Consider the following 21206-nt stretch of genomic DNA (forward strand, 5'->3'; position numbering starts at 1 on the left):
GAAAGCTGGCCTTGCGCAAGCGCACTCGCCCCGTCCTCCTAGCCCCGCCGGCAAGCTCCCCCAATCGGCTAGAGCGCAGGTTCGGCCCGCTTGCGCAGGTTGGTGAGCGCATGCGCGGGGCGCGCTCTCCGGCGCCGGTCCGAGACGAGGAGAGCGCACCAGGTAAGGGGTTTGGGGCTGCGGGTTAGAATGATGAAGGGCATTGTGCGCCAGCTGCGACTGCGCTGTCGCACTGTCAGCCACATTCTCACCCTTAGGTGGCGGTGTCTGGGGGACGGAGGAGGGCCGGATCGGCAGGGAAGAGTTGGGACCTGATGCGTTTCTTGTCCCCACATCCAACTACTCCGTTCGTGGCTCCCCTGGGATGGGCAGTGGGATTCCTCATCTGCACGAAAACGCAGTTTTGTGGCCATCTGCTTCCCCTCTCTCTGCCGAAAAATTAACAAAAAACAGAAACAAACCTCCTGGGGTTTTCCCACTCAAAACATGTGAACTCCATTCTTCCAGGTATTCAAGCCGGAAGCCTGGCATAATCTTGCCGTCATTATTTCACACACCACCTCCCATCCAAACCTACCTTCAGATAGACCCTGAGGGGTTGCCACTCCCGGCTGCTCCACTTCTGATCCGGCTCCCTGCTAATGAGGCTGGCAAAGCCGCTGAAGAGGGCCCAAGCCGTTGCCGCTTGGGTGGAAGACCTGCGGCTGGAAGACCTCTCTTTATGCCTCCCTTTCTCTCTGTCACTCTGCCTTTCAAATAAATAAATCTTTACAAAAATATGTACCCAGAGCCTGACCACTAACAACACTGTAGTCACTCTGGGCAAGCCGACCATGGCCTGGTGAAGCTTCTGTTTTATGTTTCATGGGAATGGATGATGCTAAGGGTACATCATACGATGCTACCGTACATCATTACCAACAGAAAGGGAGCTTTACAAAGGACCATAGCCCCCATTCAGATCTGCCTAGCACTTTGGAGACCCTTATAATCTAATCCTATTTGCAGTGACAAGACCACTGAAACCTGGATCCTTTGCACTTTTGAGCAAGTCATATAGCCGTATCAGCCTTAATTTCTCCAACTGGAAATTGGGACTAACTCTTCCTGTCTTAATGTGTTGTCAGGGATGATTTTGCGAAGATGTGTGCTATCCTACTTAAATGCTAAGGAATTATGTGTAAAAAAAAAACACTATTATCACAAAGAATCAGGTTTAGAGATAGTGGGTAAATTACCACAAATGCTGTAATTTTGGACACATTTTTAATTTGTTGTGTTATAAAATAGGCAAATTAAATAAGGATGCACACATGAAAAACAAAACTAAAAAGAAAAGGCCAGAAGTTATTGCCATAAAAGACAGAATAGTGTCTACTCCTAGAATTGCAGGAGGGGTGTGACTGGGTAGGGAACAGAGAGCCCCCAGGTGCCTGACAAGTTGCTGTCACCTCATGAGAATGACAGTTTATTTTGCCTTATGACAAATTATCCCAAAATTTAGACATCTCAGTTAACTGTAATCATATATTCTCATAGTTTTTGTGAGTCAGGAATTTGATAGCAGCTTAGCTTAGCTTGGACTCTCTTAAGAAGCTGTAGTGGGGGCTGGTGTTGTGGTGCAGCGGGTTAACGCCCTGGCCTGAAGCGCTGGCATCCCATATGGACACCGGATCGAGTCCGGGTTGCTCCTCTTCCAATCCCGCTCTCTGCTGTGGCCTGGGAAAGCAGTGGAGGATGGCCCAAGTGCTTGGGCCCCAGCACCCACGTGGGAGACCCGGAGGAAGTTCCTGGCTCCTGGCTTCAGATTTGTGCAGTTCTGGCCATTGCAGCTATCTGGGGAAGACCTCTCTCTGTAAATCTGTCTTTCGAATAAATAAAAATAAATTAAAAAAAAAAAAAAGTTGTAGTGAAGATAGCAGGCCAGGCTGAGTCATCGGAAGGCTTCACGGGGGCTAGAGGATCCATCTGCAAAGTCGCCCGCTCCTGGGACTCCCACGTTTGCCCTGGTAGTTGACAGGAAGGCTCAGTTCCTCCCACGCAGACTTCTCCATTAGCTTCCTAGACATCCTCAGACCATCGTAGTGAATTACTTCAAGTGAGTCATCTAACTACCTTCAGCGTCAGAGTGATCTACCTAAGAGCTGTTATGACCAAAAAGGCATAGCCCTTCATTTCCACATCTTATTGGTTATATAGGTCAATCCTGTTTAGTGGGAGAAGAGACTATATACAAGGATGTTAAAAACCTAGAAGCCATCTTAGAGGGTACCACATGGTTATAAGAGTATTTGTTTTGGGGCCAGAGTGGTGTGATGAGATAAGCTGCCACCTACGATGTCACTATCCCTATGGGTGCCAGTTAACATCCCAGCTGCTTCACTTCTGATCCAGCCCCCTACTAATGTGTCTGGGAGGACAGCGGTAGATGGCCCAAATGTTTGGTTCCCTGCCACCCATTTGGGAGACCTGGATGCAGTTCCTGGCTCCTGGCTTCAACCCGGCTCAGCCCTGGCTGTTGTAGCTGGAGAGAACCAGCATATAGAAGACCTTTCTCTGTCTCTCCTCTCTTTCTCTCTTTCTCTACCTTTCAAATAATGAAAATAAATTGAAGAAATAAGACATTTATATAGGAAAAAGCATTCTTTTATTATTACAAAATCACAGCTGTTAAAGACCTTTCTTGTCTTCATCACAGTTAAACATTTATTAAGAATTGATGGTACGCTCCCTAAGTAGTTATAACTATTTCAATAAAAGTTTTTAAATATTTATTTATCTATTTTTTTAATTTGACAGAGTTAGCAGTGAGAGAGAGAGAAAGGTCTTCCTTCTGTTGGTTCACCTCCCAAATGGCCGCTATGGCCGGAGCTACGCTGATCCAAAGCCAGGAGCCAGGTGCTTCCTCCTGGTCTCCCATACGGGTGCAGGCGCCCAAGCACTTAGGCCATCCTCCACTGCTTTCCCGGGCCACAGCAGAGAGCTGGACTGGAAGAGAAGCAACCGGGACTAGAACCTGGCACCCATGTGGGATGCCGGCACTGCAGGCGGAGGAGGATTAACCAAGTGAGCCATGGCACTGGCCCCAGATTTATTTATTCTAAAATGCAGAGATACAAAGAGAGAGAGACAGAGAGATAGAATGAGATCTTCCATCCGCTGGTCCACTTCCCAAATGGCTGCAATATCCAGAGCTGGGCCAATCTGAAGCCAGGAGCCTCTTCCGGGTCTACCACGTGGGTGCAGGGGCCTAAGCACTTGGGCCATCTTCTGGTTTCTCAGGCCATAGCAGAGAGCTGGATTGGAAGTGGAAAGACGGGACTCAAACCAGTGCCCATATGGGATGCTGTTGTCCAGGCAGCAGCTTTACCTGCTATACCACAGTGACGGGCCCAATAGAAGTTTTTGTAAAAAAGAATTTATGATGTTTGAGACACAGTAATAAATAGGATTTGGGGGACTTATCTTTGTGCTTTATAGCCTAGTTAGGAAGATATGTATTTAAAATACTAAAAACAATTACTTATGTTATCCAGTGTAACTGTCCAGTCTCTTAATTGTAGTTGACTGAACCCTTACCTCAAGTAAGTTTAAATAGTGGAGAAATTTATTGGTTAATATATCTAGGAAGAATGGTAGGCTACAACATCAAAGAAATAATGGAACTAGGATTAGTGACTCATTGCTTTTAAATCTACTTTTGTCCATTTTCTCTGTCTAGCTTCATTGTACAGACAGATTATCTTCATCTAGCAAAGAAAATGGCTTTCTACAGCCCAGTTTCACACATTCCCTGTTCAGAAACCCTAGTGAAAAGAGCTTCTTTCCCCCACCACCCATTTGTTCATATCATGTAAGAAGAGATATTAATTGGCTTTGATTGAGTCCCCTCCCCAGTTGCTGAGACATAGGAAACTATAACTGGCCATGTTTGTGCCCAAGGCACTATGGATTACTGACATTGCCACCATCCACAGTACCTACCATGTGGAAGGCAAAAAGGACTGGGTCCCAAGAGGAGAATGGTGGGCAGGAAAAAGCACCTATGTTCCCTGCAGTAAATGACTACATTTCATATCTGACAACTAGACTGGCAGCATTAACATTGCCTGGAAACCGGTTAGAATGCAGACCCTCATGTACTGGTCCCAAAACCAGATTCTGCATTTTAAAATATCCCAGGACGATTTGTATACATAGTAAAGTTTGGGAATAACTTCTAGTTAAGTATTTTAACCCTTAATGGGCTAATAGTTACATGATTTTAACTACATTAGGTGGAAACCATCACCCAAAATATTTTCATGTAAGTTAGTGAAGTACAAAGTATATCAAGTTTCAGATGAAGATTTTGAACATGAAGTGCTGTAGAGAGAGCCTCGAGTGGTCAGGGCAGTTTTTATGAATGAGGGTAGCTTTGGCCTAAGAGGGAAGAAATGTCTGCAGTATGTTCAGTGGGCGATGAAAATCTCATGTGGCTTGAATAATGAGTCATAAGGGAGAGTCCAGGTCAGGTTGTGAAAGATGACACTTCATGCATTGCATTGACTACTCCTTCCCTGCCTACATGGTCAAGTTTATTGAAAATTTTTGATTTAGGAAAACAGCCTGGCCTGACTTGTATTTTAAAAACAAAAACGCTGGAGGGGATGTAGAGTATAGATCAGAGAAGGAGAGGCTAAAGGCAGTGAGACCATTTAGGAAGCTGTTGTAATATTTCAGGTGAGGGGAAAAAAAAATGCCTGAATTAAAGCAGTGATCACAACTATAGGGAAAAAAAGTCTGGGAGGAAAATTATGGAGGAGGAATTGATAAAGTTTGTAAGAGGTCAGGAAGGGGGAGATAGAGGTGATATTAATATGGAAATACAGGGGATAAAAGAAAATTCTGAGAGGAAGATAGTGAGCAGTTTGGATTATTGAATATGAGAACTCCACAGAGAGAGATGTCCGAAGTACTTGAATAAGTAATTGAGCTCTGGATAAAGCTCATGGCTAGTGATGCATAAAGTGATTCATTTTGGTAAACTAAAAAAAAAAAATACTGATTGTTATTTATTCTATTTGATTTGTAGATACTGTTGTCATATGAAGTTGAACATGGCAGAAGAAGAGGACTACATGTCAGATTCCTTCATTAATGTCCAGTAAGTAAATGTATACATTGAGTGTGATGATATATTCTAGACAGGTAGAATAATAAGCAATGACACTGATTTTATTTTATTTTATTTTTTTATTATTATTTTTTTATTTTTTATTTTTGACAGGCAGAGTGGATAGTGAGAGAGAGAGACAGAGAGAAAGGTCTTCCTTTTTGCCGTTGGTTCACCCTCCAATGGCCGCTGCGGCCGGCGCATCTCGCTGATCCGAAGCCAGGAGCCAGGCGCTTCTCCTGGTCTCCCATGCGGGTGCAGGGCCCAAGCACTTGGGCCATCCTCCACTGCACTCCCGGGCCACAGCAGAGAGCTGGCCTGGAAGAGGGGCAACCGGGATAGAATCCGGTGCCCCAACCGGGACTAGAACCCGGTGTGCCGGCGCCGCAAGGCGGAGGATTAGCCTGTTAAGCCACGGCGCCGGCCTGACACTGATTTTAATAATTTTTATTTATGTATTTGAAAGGCAGACAGAAAGAGAATGAAACAGACAGAGATCTTCCATCTGCTGTTCCACTCCCTAAATGCCCATAGCCGCCAAGGCTGGGCCAGGCTGAAGCCAGAATCCGAACTCCACCTGGCTCTCCCGGGGCTGGCAGGGACCCAAGGACTCGAGCTATCCCCTGCTGCCTCCCAGGGTACATATTAGCAGGAAGCTGGATGAGAATCAGTGGAGCTGGAACTCCGGTCAGGCACTCTGATATGAGATGTGGGCATCCCAAGCAGTGACACAACTGCCGCACCAAACACCTCCATTAGCAATGACATTGATTTTAAATATTGTTCTTGCTGCTCTGTGGAAGGATTATGTATCCATGAAAAGATACTAGGAGCACCTTTCTCCTTTAAATGCTAACCATTTTCCTTCAGCTTTTGGTTCTTTCTTATTGCTCTCTTCCAAGAAAACTTACTCCTTTTTTCTTTATTTAATCATATTTTCTCATCTAGCTACTGTTGAGCTTTGTTCTTTATCATTGCCACCCTCATATCAAAATTAGTCTAAACATGCTACTTCTAATTTTTTGAACTCTATACTTTCTTTAGTTTCCTACAATCTGGCACCAGCCTTCATTGTTTCTACTGAAATAACTATTCTTAGAGACCACTGATGATGTTATCCATGGTAACAAAGATGGTCATTAAGAGTAGTGCTGTGGCTGGAGCCGAGCTCAACAGGCTAATCCTCCGCCTAGCGGCGCCTGCACACCGGGTTCTAGTCCCGGTCAGGACGCCGGATTCTGTCCCGGTTGCCCCTCTTCCAGGCCAGCTCTCTGCTATGGCCCGGGAGTGCAGTGGAGGATGGCCCAAGTGCTTGGGCCTGCACCCCACGGGAGACCAGGAGAAGCACCTGGCTCCTGCCTTCGGATCAGCGCGGTGCGCTGGCCGCAGCAGCCATTGGAGGGTGAACCAACGGCAAAGGAAGACCTTTCTCTCTGTCTCTCTCTCTCTCACTGTCCACTCTGCCTGTCAAAAAGAAAAAAAAAGAAAAGAAAAGAAAAGAAAAGAGTAGTGCTGCATGCTCAATCGGACTTACCCCTAATAGTAGAGTTAGAAACGTGCCAGAGGATTCCAATTCAACCCCATCAAGGTGGCATGTACCAATGCCATCTCACTAGTCAAAGTGATCAGTTTCAGTTCATAATTGGTTATAATGATAGGATTAAGAGTCAAAGGGATCTGGCCAGCGCTGCGGCTCAATTGGCTAATCCTCTGCCTGCGGCACCGGCACTCCAGGTTCTAGTTCCGGTTGGGGCGCCAGATTCTGTCCTGGTTGCTCCTCTTCCATTCCAGCTCTCTCCTGTGGCCCGGGAGGGCAGTGGAGGATGGCCCAAGTGCGTGGGCCCCTGCACCCACATAGGAGACCAGGAGAAAGCACCTGGCTCCTGGCTTGGGATCGGCATAGCTCCAGCCGCAGCGGCCATTTGGGGGGTAAACCAACGGAAGGAAGTCCTTTCTCTCTCTCTCTAACTCTGCCTGTCAAAAAAAAAAAAAGTCAAAGGGATCACATAAACAAGACTAGTGTCTGCTAATACTATCTGATAGAATTAAAAAGGCGAGAACAGTCCAACATGGGAAGCAGGATACACAGCAGACTCATAGAATGGCAGATGTCCTAAACAGCACTCTGGCCTCAGAATCAGCCCTTAAGGCATTTGGATCCAGCTGAAAAGCCCATGAGAGTATTTCAGGCATGGAAAGCCAAGACATTGTGAGGAAAAAAAAAAAACCTAAATGAAAGATCTCTGTGAGTGAGATCCCAGTGGAAAGAACAGGCCATCAAAGAAGGAGGTACCTTTCTCTGAAGGGAGGAGAGAACTTCCACTTTGACCATGACCTTGTCTAAATAAGATCGGAGTTGGGGAACTCAAGAGGCTTCCATAGCCTTGGCAACTCATGACGAGCCTCGGGTGATTACTGACGCCATAAATAAGAGTGTCGGTTGTTAAATCAACAAGAGTAGTCACTGTGTTCTTACTCCCCATGTTAAGATCTCTATCCTTAATGTGTTGTGCAATGTGAATTAATGGTATAACTAGTACTCAAACAGTACTTTACACTTTGTGTTTTGGTGTGGGTGCAAACTGTTGAAATCTTTACTTAATATATACTAAATTGATCTTCTGTATATAAAGATAATTGAAAATGAATCTTGATGTGAATGGGATGGGAGAGGGAGTGGGAGATGGGATGGCTGCAGGTGGGAGTGAGGTAATGGGGGAAAAAGCTGCTATAATCCAAAAGTTGTACTTTGGAAATTTATATTTATTAAATAAAAGTTTAAAAAAAAGAGTAGTGCTGAAATACTGAGGTATTAACTCATGTCATGTAGCATTGTTATGAGAAAATGTCATATACTTGTCTAAAATAACCCCTCCCCCCTTATTGTTCAGAGAAGATATCAGACCAGGATTGCCAATGCTAAGACAAATCCGAGAAGCTCGTCGAAAAGAAGAAAAACAACAGGAAGCTAATTTGAAAAATAGGCAGAAGAGTCTAAAACAAGAAGAACAAGAAAGACGTGACATTGGGTTGAAGAATGCACTAGGCTGTGAAAACAAAGGGTTTGCCTTGCTCCAAAAGATGGGGTATAAAAGTGGTCAGGCTCTTGGCAAAAGTGGTAAGTCACGTTCAGAAATAGAGAGGTATTCCTAACCGCTCAATTGTCAGCTACTGATGAAGGCCAGAGCAGATACTTGAGTCTTTATCCATCTGTGCAAATGAAAACTTAGCTTCTTAATCTCTCATGTACTAACAAGGCTTACAGAGAATTTTCATCTTCCCGTATCTATTTTAAAAACTACAGGTGCCTTCAAGAGCTACTTACAGTCCAGCTTAGCTTTCAAGGCTCTAACGGAGAGTGGATGTGGCTTACAGTGGAAGCCGCAAAGAATGGTGCCAAGTGATGGGTTGAGAAGAGCAGAGGTCAGAGGACAGCAAAACAATATTGAGGGGGACGGCGGGTCACTCTCTGAGTGACCATGTGGTTAGAGAAGCCCAGTCCCACCTCCCTTTTTAGGAAGTGAAACTGCGTAACAAATGCAGGGGCTATAGATGTTTAGTAGCTTCTTGAAACTGTTTTCTTCTCTCCTTTTTTCTAATTACTTTGGTCTTCACATAACAAGACTTTGCCTTCTTTTGGGACTTTCATTCCCTTGGACTTAACACCACTAGTGTCGTCTCTTCTTAACATTTTTTTCTTGTTTTTCTACTTTAGAGGCAGAGACAGACAGAGAGTGCTTAACTACTGGTTTGCTTCCCCAAATACCCAAAATGGCTGGGGCTGGCCCAGGACCTGAGCCAGGAGTCATTAATACAATTCAGCTTTCCTGTGTGGGTACCTGGAACCCAGTTCACAGCCATTACCTGCTGCCTCAGAGGGTCTGCATTGGTCGGAAGCTAAAGTCAGGAGCTAGAGCCAGGAATCAAACCCAGGCACTCAGATGTGGGAGGTAGGCTTCTTATCTCCTAGGCTAAATGCCCATTCCTGCTGTTGCCATTTTTTAGGGTAACATAGGAAGCTGTGAGTTAGCCTTATTGATGGATGAGGAATTCAAAATTAAGACAGGTAATCTGTTTTATATATACAAGGATAATTTTAAAAGTTCATGGAGGGGCTGGTGCTGTGGTGCAGTGGGTTATAACCCCAGCTTGCAGCACCGGCATCCCATATTGGCGCTGGTTCAAGTCCCAGCTGTTCCTCTTCCGATTCAGCTCTCTGCTGTGTCCCGAGAAAATCAGTAGAAGATGGCCCAGCACCTGCACCCACGTGGGGGACCTGGAGGAGGCTCCTGGCTCCTGGCTTCAGATTGGCTCAGCTCTGGCCATTGCGGTCATTAGGGGAGTGAACCAGTGGAATGGAAGACCTTTCTTTCTCTCTTGCTCTACCTCTCTCTGTAACTCTTTCAAATAAAAAATAGTAATTCTTTTAAAAAAAGTTCATGGAAAATAGAATTAAAAGATAAATGTATGGGCTGGTGCTGTGGCATAGTAGGCTAAGGCTCTGCCTGCAGCGCCAGCATCCCATGTGGGTTCCTGTCCTGGCTGCTCCTCTTCTGATCGAGCTCTCTGCTTATGGCCTGGGAAAGCAGTGGAAGATGCCCAAGTGCTTGGACCCCTGCACCCACATGGGAGACCTGGAGGAGACTCCTGGCTTCTGGCTTCAGATTGGCCTAGCTCCAGCCATTTGGGGAATGAACCAGAGGATGGAAGACCTTTCTCTCTGTCTCTCCCTATCTGTAAATCTGACTCTCAAATAAATAAATAAAATCTTTAAAAAAATAAAGATATTTAGTTTGATGCAAAACAATTCAAATCTATGCATAGCTTTTTCATAATACATGTCTTCCATGAATTTTTTTAATTCCTCTTAATAGATTGCAGTTTTGAATATCATTTTAACTGGGGGGGGGGAGTATGTACAAAAGAGTTGGGGGCTTGAAAAAGTTCATGCACATTTTTCCACAATTTTTAAAAAGTATATTTATTTTTATATATTTGAAAGGTAAAAGAGAAAAGACATAAAGATCTCCCATCAGCTGGTTCATTCCCCCAAATGCTTGTAATAGCTAGGGTTGGGTTGGGACAAACTCTGGAGCATAGAACTCATTCTGGTCTCCCCTGTGAGTGTCAGAGCCCCAAGTACTTGAGCTATCACCTGCTACCTCCCAGAGTGCACTTTAGCAGGAAACTGGATGGGCAGCTTAGTAAGTCAGGACCAAAACTAGTCACTCCAATATGGGATGCAAGCAACCATGCAGCATCTTAACCATTCTACCAAACGCCTACCCTTCCATGAACTATTTGAAGCCCTCTGATAAAAACATTGGAAAGGGCTGGTGCCGTGGCTCACTAGGCTAATCCTCCGCCTGTGGCACCGGTACTCCAGGTTCTAGTCCCGGTTCAGGCACCTGTTCTGTCCCTGTTGCTCCTCTTCCAGTCCAGCTCTCTGCTGTGGCCCGGGAAGGCAGTGGAGGATGGCCCTGCACCCGAATGGGAGACCAGGAGGAAGCACCTAGCTCCTGGCTTGGGATCGGCACAGCACGCCAGCTGTAGCAGCCATTTGGGGGGTGAACCAACAGAAGGAAGTCCTTTCTCTCTCTCTTTCACTGTCTAATTCTGCCTGTAAAAAAACAAAAACAAAAAACATTGGAAAGTTCCATGCTATACTGACCTGTAATGTAGGGAAGAATTTCTAAAGTACTCTGTATTTTGTTCTCTGTTTTAGGAGATGGTATTGTTGAACCTATTCCTCTCAATGTCAAAACAGGTATGTAATTATTTTTGTCCATTTTTATCAGTAATAATAACTTACTTAGATCTACTACAAATATTTGCTTTAACAAATGCTTTTATGATGGCACTGTTAAAGTTCTTTTTATTTTTATTAATATAAAAAGAACAGATTTCATGTATCTCATAGGTACGGTTCTAAGATAACTGTACTTCCCTCCCTCCACCTCCCCCTTCCTTAATCCCCCTACTTCCCTTCCTTCTTGTCATTGATTTTTGTAAAGATATGATTTTAACCACTTTATAATCACAGGCTCAATTCACCACTAACCGTAATATTCAACAAGTTAAAAGTAGGAAGACCATGTTCCACAGGAGTATAAACAAGGGCTAAAACAAACAATCAAATCATTAGATGTCTATTTCATTTCTATACATTTTTTTTGTATTTTATATTAACTGCTACACATCAGAGAAAACATATGATATTCATCTTTTCAAGACTGGCTTATTTCACTAGCATAATGGTTTCTAGTTGCATTACTTTTGTTGAAAAAGAGAGGATTTCATTCTCTTTTATGGCTAAGTAGTACTCCATAGTGTATATATATCATATTTTCTGTATCTAGTCATCAGTTGATGAACATTCTGGGTTGATTCTGTATCTTAGCTATTGTGAAATCAGCTGCAGTGAACATAGGGGAACAGAAACTCTTTCATAGTATGATTTCATTTCATTTGGTAAATTTTCAGGAATGGGATGGCTAGATCATATGGATTTATTTTCATATTTCTGAGGAATCTCCATAGTGTCTTCCATCATGGTTGTATGAGTTTACATTCCCACTAACAGTATATTAAGGTATCTTTTCCTCACATCTTGACCAGCATTTATTGTTTTTTGATTTTTGGATGACACCCATTCTAACTGGGGTGAGGTGAAACCTCATTGTGGTTTTTATTTGCATTTCCCTGATGGCTAGTGATCCTGAGTATTCTTTCATGCGTCTGTTGGGCATTTGAATTTCATTCTATGAGAACTGCCTGTTCACGTCCTTTTGCCCATTTCTTAACTATATTGTTGTTTTGTTGTTGAGTTTCTTGAGCTCTTTACAGATCTTGTATATTAATCACTTATTACTTGCATAACTTAAAATTCTGATCACAGGAAACCCTCACTGAAATGTTTTTTAAACTTCTAACTTATAAAAATATGGGTAAAAATTGGTATAACTGAAAGCACAATGCTATTTTTTAAAATATTTATTTACATATTTAAAAGTGAGAGTTACAAAGAGTGAAAGAGAGAGATATTCCATGTCCTGGTTTATTCCCCGAGATGTGCACAATGGCCAAAGCTGGGCCAGGCCAAAGCCAGAAGCTTCATCTAAGGCTCCCACGTGGGTGGTAGGGGCCCAGACATTTGGGCCATCTTCTGCTGCATTTCTCAGGCTATTATCAGGGAGCCAGAATAGAAGTCAAGCTGCTAGGACATGAACCGGTGCCCATATGGGATGCTGGTCTCACAGGTGGTAGCTTTACATGCAGTGCCACAATGCCAGCCCCACAATGCTATTTTTGTACATTGAAATGTCCTAAAAGTGCTCTGAGGCAGATCTATCCATTAAATGTTTTGCATAATACTTTGGATCAATTCAAGAGAAAAGGTATATTTTATTCATTAGGTATTCATGGAAGTATGACAGTTGATAGTTTTCCTACTTTAACAGAATATTATGTATAATATTACTGTCTTACAAGATAAAACTGTCTTTATAAAAATCACATCGTGTGTTTGCACTTTTAAAAAAGCCTAGTTTTTTCCTTCTGGCAATTGTAAACATTTAAAATGTCATGTTTTAAAGTACCAAGTCAGTATGTTCATTAATACTTTTTGTGTCAACAGGGAAAGGTGGCCTTGGTCATGAGGCACTATTAAAACGGAAAGCAGAGGCAAAACTAGAAAGCTACAGAAGAAAGGTCCACGTGAAAAACCAAGCTGAAGAGAAAGCTGCAGAACAGTTCCGGTAACACTTTGTATTGAGCTGGTTTGCTTTTCATCTCCTCTTTACCATGGGATGTTTTCTGGTACTTGGACATACAAAATGGTTAAATAGACAGTCAGTATACAATGTTGTCTTCCAATTAGAATGCGACTTAAAAATAAGCAAGATGAGATGAAGCTAGAAGGCGATCTGAGAAGAAGCCAGCGAGCCTGCCAACAGCTGGATTCCCAGAAGGTGAGCTTTTTACTTCTTGGTGCATGTTTTGGTACCCAATGTGATCTGCCACATATTTTATATAAAAAAGAAAAACAAAACAGAAAGAACTCTAAGTATGGTTTATCTAACCTTCTACCTACTACAGCTTTCATTTATTGCATACTGTTAACCTGTGATAATGGATGCAATAATGATTTATATACTGCAGGCACCTGAGTTGTCTGCATTATCCCTCCAGGAAGGGTTAAATGGTATTTTTCATTAGTTGCTGTCTGCTTACTTGGCTATCGATTACCCAGAACTGGAATGCCAGGGTGGGCACTGTGGTGCAGCAGATTAAGCTGTTGCTTGGAACAACTCAGTCCCATGTCAGAGTACCTGGTTTAAGTCCCAGCTACTGCATGCCTCCAATCCAACTTCCAGCTAATGCACTTGGGAGGCAACAGCTGGTAACCCAAGTACTTAGGTTCCTGCCACTCACATGGGAGACCTGGATGGAGTTCCTGGCTCATGGCTTCTGCCTGGCATGACTGTTGCAGGCATTTGGGGGAGTGAACCAACAGGTAAAAGATCTCTCTCCCTCCTTCTCTGTGCGTCCTTCTGCCTTTTGTACAAATAAATAAATCTTAAAAAAAAAAAAAAAAAAGAGAAAGTAGGGGTGGGCATTGTAGCACAGAGGGTTAAGCCACCTCTTAGAAAGCCCACATCCCACAATGGAATACTGGTTTGAGTCCCAGCTATCCTGCTTCTGATCTAGCTTCCGGCTAATGTATTCTCGAGGCAGTGGATTCTGGCTCAAGTGCCTGTGCTCCTATCACCCATATGGGATACCCAGATGGAGTTCTGGCTCCTACCTTTGGCCTGGCCCAGTCCTGGCTCTTGGGGGCATGTGGAGAGTGAACCAACAAATGGGAGAATGGAAGATCTCTGTCTACCTCTCTCTCTCTCACTCTCTCTCTCTCTGCCTTTCAAGTAGTAGAAAATAAATAAAAGAAACTGGAGGCCGGCGCCATAGCTTAACAGGCTAATCCTCCACCTTGCAGCACCAGCACACCGGGTTCTAGTCCCAGTTGGGGCGCCGGATTCTATCCCGGTTGCCCCCTTCCAGGCCAGCCCTCTGCTCTGGCCTGGGAGTGCAGTGGAGGATGGCCAAAGTCCTTGGGCCCTGCACCCCATGGGAGACCAGGATATGCACCTGGCTCTGGCCTTCGGTGCACTGGCTGCGGCAGCCATTGGAGGGTGAACCAACGGCAAAAAGGAAGACCTTTCTCTCTGTCTCTCTCTCTCTCACTGTCCACTCAGCCTGTCAAAAAAAAAAAAAAAAAAAAAAGAAATTTCCCTCACATATAGACTGCTGGAAGCAATCTCCCACTTTTCTGTATTTCCATAGTTCTTTATTTTGAATGTGTTTTTGCAGCACTTTGATTTGCTAGCTTACATGTATTGTTTTGTACCCACCGTGTGTCTTTCCTGCTAGACTGTCAGCAGCAGCTTGGAGACAGTATTCTGATTGGACTTTGTATCCCCATAGCTCACGTTATGAGAGTCCCTGTTAGAGCAGCTCTCAGTAAATACATGTTAACAGGAATACATGTTAAAGTGAATACATGTTAACAGGAGTGCACTTAGGGGAGGGCTCATGCTTAGCCATGTTTAATGAGAACAATTCTGCATTTTCAGAATATTCAAGTTCCCAGGGAGGCATGGTACTGGTTGAGGCCAGAAGAGGAGACTAAAGAAGAGGAAGAGGATGAAAAAGAAGAGGATGAAGATGAATATAAGAGTGAAGATTTAAGTGTATGTTGTGGCACCATTTCCTTTGTAGCAGGTGTCTCAGGCTTAGCACTACTAACACTTAGAGCTGGGGAACTCTGTTGTGGAGGTTGTTTTGTGTGTTATACTTGTTTATTGGCATCCTAGGCCTCAACCTACCAGATCCCATTTAGTCCTAAATTTTCCCTAAGGGAAAAATAACTGATTGAGAATTGCTGCACTGCAGGATTATTTTATTTGCCCCAAACCAAAATCTTCGTGTCATTTTCCCTTCTAGTTTCAGATTACTCTCTCACCTCAGCTTTAGTTTTGATGATGGATTGGCTGCAAATGTAAATTATTTTCATTAAGACCTTGTTTCCTTTTAAACTTTTGGAAGAGGTTCTAACATGTACTTCTTTCACCAAAAAAGTCAATCAAAAGGGAATGGAGATTATTCAAGAAAAGAAGATAACACTCCTATGGTTATTTGTGTATAAGAAATTTGTAGAAAACATTCACAATTTCCAAAGCCTATGTTCCACTTATCCTAGGAATCCACTGATGAGAACTTTCATGCCAGAGGAGGCAGTGTTAACCTTCATTTCATCTAAAGGAGGCAGACCTTGAAAGTAGAAGGGTCTTTTAAGAGTACTAATTATAACAGAGCCGGCCCAAAACTGTTTTCTCAGTGTTAACAAATAGTGCCTGTTGTATCTGTTAGACCTGTGAAAATCTCAGGGTGGCTCGTAAACTGAGGCGTGTTCTGACCTTACTGTTGGAGACTTTAGCAGAAGATTTAAGGCATTGGGCTAATTTAGCATAATCTAAGGGCCAGCAAATCAAGGTTCTATTCAATGTAAACTACTAATATACTTGTGTTTTATATCTAGGTACTAGAAAAATTACAGATACTGACAAGTTACTTAAGAGAACAACATCTGTATTGTATTTGGTGTGGAACAGCCTATGAAGGTAAGATGTTTTTAATAAATACTGAATACGAATGCTCTTTGATTTTCCAGAAGTCAGATTTCACACACACACAAATACACATGGAAATTTCTTTTTTACTCAGGTGGCAATGTGTGACGAATGTTTTAAAGAAACAGTGGATGGGGTGGGATTTATAGCATAGTAGGTGGCTATATCCTATAACAAAGTGTATGGGAGCAAATCCTGCCTTTGCTTCCAATCCAGCTTCTGCTAATGTGCCTGGGACACAGCAGATGATGGCTCAAGTTTTGTGTCTGTGCCACCCCTGTGGAAGACCATAATGGAAACCAGGCTTCAGCCTGGCCCAGCCCCAATGGTTAGGGGCATTTGGCAGGTGAACCAGCAGGTAGAAGATCTCTTTCTGGGTCTCCCTCTGTCACTCTGCCTTTCAGATAAAGAAAGAAAGAAAAGCAATAGTGGACATAGAAATAATTGAGGCCTTACTAAAATTCCTTTTAACCTTTTAGAAAATAATGTGTAGAAGGAAATTTTTGGTTTTTGTTTCAAAAGAAATAATTTTAGAATAACTTGAGAATCAAAGAAAAATGAATGAGTTCATTCTCAAGAACTTGAGAAAACATGAATTTTCTCATGCTTTTTTTAAAGGATTCTTTGTTATGCTACAGATATTTGAAAGATACTTATATTAAGTTTTAGAACTTTTTAAAAAAAGATTTATTTATTTGAAAGGCAGAGTTACAGAGAAGCAAAGGCAGTGAGAGAGAAAGAGAGAGAGAGAGAGAGAAAGAGAGATCTTCCATCTGATAGTTCACTCCCCAAATGGCTGCAGTGGCTGGAGCTGAGCCAATCCGAAGCCAGGAGCCAGGAGATTCTTCCAGGTCTCCCATGTGGGTGCAGAGATGCAAACACTTGGGCCATGTTCTACTGCTTTCTCAGGCCATAGCAGAGAGCTGGATCAGAAGTGGAACAGCTAGGACTCGAACCGGCACCCGTATGTGATGCCAGCACTGCAGGTGGCGGCTTTACCCACTGTGCCACAGCACCAGCCCCCATAGAACTAGTTTTTATGTACTTACATATAGAATATTGTTCCTGAACCATTAAAGACAGATACATTGAAATCCACTCCAATTTTTTTTTCTTTATGAAGAAAGAAATTACTTAAAACTTGCCAATGTCTCATTGAGCCATATGCATCCCCTTCTAACACATTTGCACAACTTGCCTTTACTATCTTGTATTTAAGGATTTTGTACTTGACAGTGTGGAATTTTTCTTTATTGCTGCTTTTATCTTTAACTGATTTGTTTAGCAGAGTAAATACGAGATAAATCCAGTCACAAATAAATGTTATACTGAAACAATTTTTTAGACTTTTTTGCTATAAAAGTTGCATTGATCTTTTATTTCCCTCACATAAATTACAGACAAAGAAGACCTGTCTTCAAATTGCCCAGGACCAACTTCTGCAGATCATGACTAAGATTATTCTCAATAAAGTGGAAATTTTTTATATTGGTAATGAAAGAGGATCTTTATATAATGCTTTGTTCTTTTTGTACTTTGGAAGTACTTTGTGCTTTGGAATAGAATGGTTTTATTAACTTGAAAAAAATAATGCAGTGCTATATCACAGACATGGACAATTACAGTGTATGCTATTATCGTGATACTTGTGGGGGTTAAAGGATCCCAACAGGTAACTGTCTTACTCCTCTGTCCACTTGGGAAGACATGGGAGTCAGAAAGAAGTCAGAGTATCAGCTCAGTCAGTGAAAAAGCTAAACTACAGAACAAAGTTGACGTTTTTCCTCCAGTCATATTCCCTAATATTTCTCTGTGATGGGAGAGAAGTGCAGACCTCTGCCTTCTGGGGGCAGAGTCCCTCTTTATATTCTGGGTCCTCTTAGTTCTCAGTTTGGGATCCCACCAGAGACTGCTCCACACGTGGTCAGATAGGACACTTCCTTGTTGAGAAGGAATGAATGAGGGTTCAGAGAGCTTATTCCCACACTTCTCTCTTAGGGAGCAAGATGTTCCGTTCCCTTTACCCAAGCAGGAGGAGGAAGGGAGTATTCCCCTCAGTGAGACTGGCATCAGAGGCAGCGTGCCATGAAGACTACTAAATTCTAACCAGTTTTAGAGACTGGTCATGAAGTTTTCACAGCTATGTTGTATATCCATCGTAAGTGATCTGTCCTAAGTTTTGGCTAAAGAAACTTGAGAATTGGGAGGAACCTTAAATGTCATGGGATCCAAGGACTTAATGAATTTGGAAGTCCCTTGACAACATTCTCAGCAGGTGATCATTCAACTTCTGCTTTTATTCTTTGAGCCTCAGAGAGCTCACTGCTATAAAGCCATCCCAGGGACCCAGCACTGTGGGTAGCGGATAAAGCTGCTGCCTACAGCACCAGCATTCCATATGGGCACCAGGTTAAGATGCAGCTGCTCCACTTCCAATCCAGCTCCCAGCCTGGGAAAGCAATGGAAGATGGTGCAAGTGCTTGAACTCCTGTACCCACATGGGAGACCAAGAAGAAGCTCCTGACTCCTGGCTTTGGACCAGCCCAGCTCCAGCCATTGTGGCTATCTGGGGAGTGAACCAGCAGATGGAAGGTCTCCCTCTTCTCTTTAAAAAAAATAAAAGAAGAAGAAGAAAGAAAAAACCATCCCATTACTGGGTAATAGTTCTAAATTACTTTTAAAACTGTTTTGGCTCTTAAACTGGTACCTGTCTGCCTATAATTTAACTGAAATTTAACCGAATGTAGCTATCGGCATACATGTGATCCTCTGGCCCAGTCCATGCAGTGTAATATGTCAAAATCATGATCCCTGTTAAAAATGTGTATGCTTTAGGCCAGCTTTGGGGCATGGTGGTAAAGCTGCCACCTGCAATGCCATCATCCATATCAGAGCACCCATTTAAGTCCCAGCTGCTCCACTCACAATCCAGCTCCCTGCTAATGCACCCAAGAAAGCAACAGAAGGGCTGGCACTGTGCCGCAGTAGGTTAATCCTCCACTGTGGAGCCACATCCCAGCCGGCGCTGGTTCTAGACCCGGCTGCACCTCTTCTGATCCAGCTCTCTGCTATGGCCTGGGAAAGCATGGAAGATGGCCCAAGCACCTGGGACCCTGTACCCATGTGGGAGACCTGGAAGAAGTTCCTGGCTTCTGGCTTCGGATCAGCTCAGCTATCGCCATTGTGGCTATTTAGGGAGTGAACCAGCAGATGGAAGATCTCTCTTTCTCTGTCTCTGCCACTCTGTAACTCTGCCTTTCAAATAAATTAATCTTTAAAGAAAAAAGAAAGAAAAAGCAACAGAAGATGGCCCAAGTACTTGGGCCTCACCACTCTATTGGGAGACCCAGATGGAGTTCCAGTTTCCTGGCTTTAGCCTGACCCAGCCTCAGCTGTTGCGGCCATCTGGAGAGTGAACCAGCATACGGATGATCTCTCTCTCCCTTTCTCTGTCTGCTTTTCAGATAAGCTTTTAAGAAAAAAAAAAAAAAAAAAAAAAAAGGCAAAATTTGCATGGGTTAAGTAAGAGTACAATTTGTATTAATGCTGCCCAAATAGTGCGCCTGCCCTTTGAGAGTCTAATGTAATTAGTCACTATGGTCTTGGATATCAGTACTCTCAATTCTAAGAAGCAGCAGGGCCTGAGAACCACTGTTGTAGTTAACTTCTGGGCCTTAGGTTCTCCATCCAGAACACTAACCATTTTGTGGATGTAATTTATATATATATATATATATATATATATACACATATATATTGCATATATAATCACATATATGTATAATTGACTTTATGTGACTATATACTATGATTTAATATTTTTTGTAAAAATAATAAAGTATCAATAGCTAAAACAATGGAGTACATCTTACCCTTGGGATTACAATAAAATCGTTTCCTGTCATTTCTGCCAATATGGTAACATTTAGTCAGTCCTAAAGCTAAGTGGATAGTTTCAGATAAAATGCAGTTAGACAGGAACTGGCTTCCTCCCATTCTCCTCTGTGACTATGGGGACACTTCACAGCTCCCCACTGGCCTAGGATATTATGAATATGCCCATGAACAATTATGCTGAATATGGGAACAACTTCGATGGAACCCATGTCTGCATCAGGGTTGTCTACATTTACTGGCCTGGGGCTAGCACTAGACCAGCTTTAGAGAATGGGAAATACCTCTCAATTATTATCTATCTTAGGTTAAAAAATGCATGCCTTCAAAAGAAGTAAATTCTTATATTTATCATATAAGTCTTTCATGACTTCATAACTAGAGAGTAATGAAAATGAGGAAAGCAAAACATTGAAAAGATTTTTTTTTTTTTTTTGCTTTAGAACGTCTGTGTGAAACTGGAAACAGTTTTAACATCTCATGTAGTCACTCACTTTTGTTAAAGTCCTATCTAGAATTTCTGAAATGTTTCATTTTTCTTAATTAGTGCAAAATAGTAGCTTCTGAAATTCAGAATAAAAATAGTAATCACACCTGTTTACCTTATACTTTATATGCTTTACATATTATTTGCCAAATATTAAATTACCAAAATTTGAGAATAAATATTATTTAATATTAGACATATTTTATAGGATCAAACATACAAACCTCAGATTTTTATTCCATACCAAGCACATAGAGTTTCTACTTTCTGCAGGGCAGTGCACTCACTGCCTGGGAATATACAAGAATCAGAGAGTACACCCAGCTTTCCAAAAATCACAGCATACTGAGAACAGCCTTGCAGGAATAACCAAACTCCAGGGCAAATTGGTAAGCACAAGAGTGAGCTACTAAACAACGGGAGTAGTAGCAAGATGACTGATTTTAGTTGGGAGTTAATGCAATACTATGGATGCAGTGCCAAATTTGGGTTTGAAAAGAACATAACTGAGAACGCAGTTATGGGAAAGCAGTTACTAAGTGACCAAGCAGTTCTCTTCCTATGAACACATTCAAGAGAAATGAAAACACATCTACATAAAACTTGCACACAAATATGCATGGTAATATTATTCATAATAGCCAAAAAGTGGAAACAGTCTAAATGTCCATCAGTTGGTGAATGAACACATTTATCATCAAGTGATGTATCCATACAGGAGAATATAATTTGGCAATAAAAAGGAAGTATCAATGCAACATGGGTGAACCTTGAAAACACTGTACTAAGTGAACAAAAAGCTACATGTGATAAAAGAGAGTGGAAGGGAATTTCAGGTAGAAACCATAGGAGAGCCACTGAGTGCAAAAATCTGTTCAGGTAAAATTGGGCAGAGCTATGTGGGTGAGGCTTAGTCAGGTAACACTGAACATGAGATTCCTAAAGGGACTCTTCAGAGGGGTATGACTCTGCTGATGACCCC

At 42.6% G+C, this 21206-nt stretch overlaps 1 protein-coding gene across 1 annotated transcript; it reads left to right on the forward strand.

Annotated features, from left to right (window-relative positions):
• The first annotated feature begins 58 nt into the window (after positions 1–58).
• Positions 59–19567, forward strand: GPATCH11 (G-patch domain containing 11). The gene is made up of 9 exons (XM_062209262.1): positions 59–162; positions 5075–5146; positions 8047–8273; positions 10881–10922; positions 12792–12912; positions 13035–13125; positions 14788–14904; positions 15753–15834; positions 17244–19567. Exons 2-9 carry the CDS (start codon positions 5088–5090, stop codon positions 17297–17299), a joined length of 795 nt encoding a protein of 264 aa, XP_062065246.1. The 5' UTR covers positions 59–162; positions 5075–5087; the 3' UTR covers positions 17300–19567.
• Positions 19568–21206: the final 1639 nt, after the last annotated feature.

Source organism: Lepus europaeus, chromosome 13, assembly GCF_033115175.1.
Source record: "Lepus europaeus isolate LE1 chromosome 13, mLepTim1.pri, whole genome shotgun sequence".
Classification (NCBI taxonomy): Eukaryota; Metazoa; Chordata; class Mammalia; order Lagomorpha; family Leporidae; genus Lepus; species Lepus europaeus.

Bases quoted from the DNA above. Each gene is read 5' to 3' on its own strand.
- GPATCH11 (XM_062209262.1), top strand. From the start codon at position 5,088: ATGAAGTTGAACATGGCAGAAGAAGAGGACTACATGTCAGATTCCTTC. The intron at 5,147-8,046 runs GTAAGTAAATGT...CTTATTGTTCAG, and splicing joins GATTCCTTCATTAATGTCCA to AGAAGATATCAGACCAGGAT. The intron at 8,274-10,880 runs GTAAGTCACGTT...TCTCTGTTTTAG, and splicing joins TCAGGCTCTTGGCAAAAGTG to GAGATGGTATTGTTGAACCT.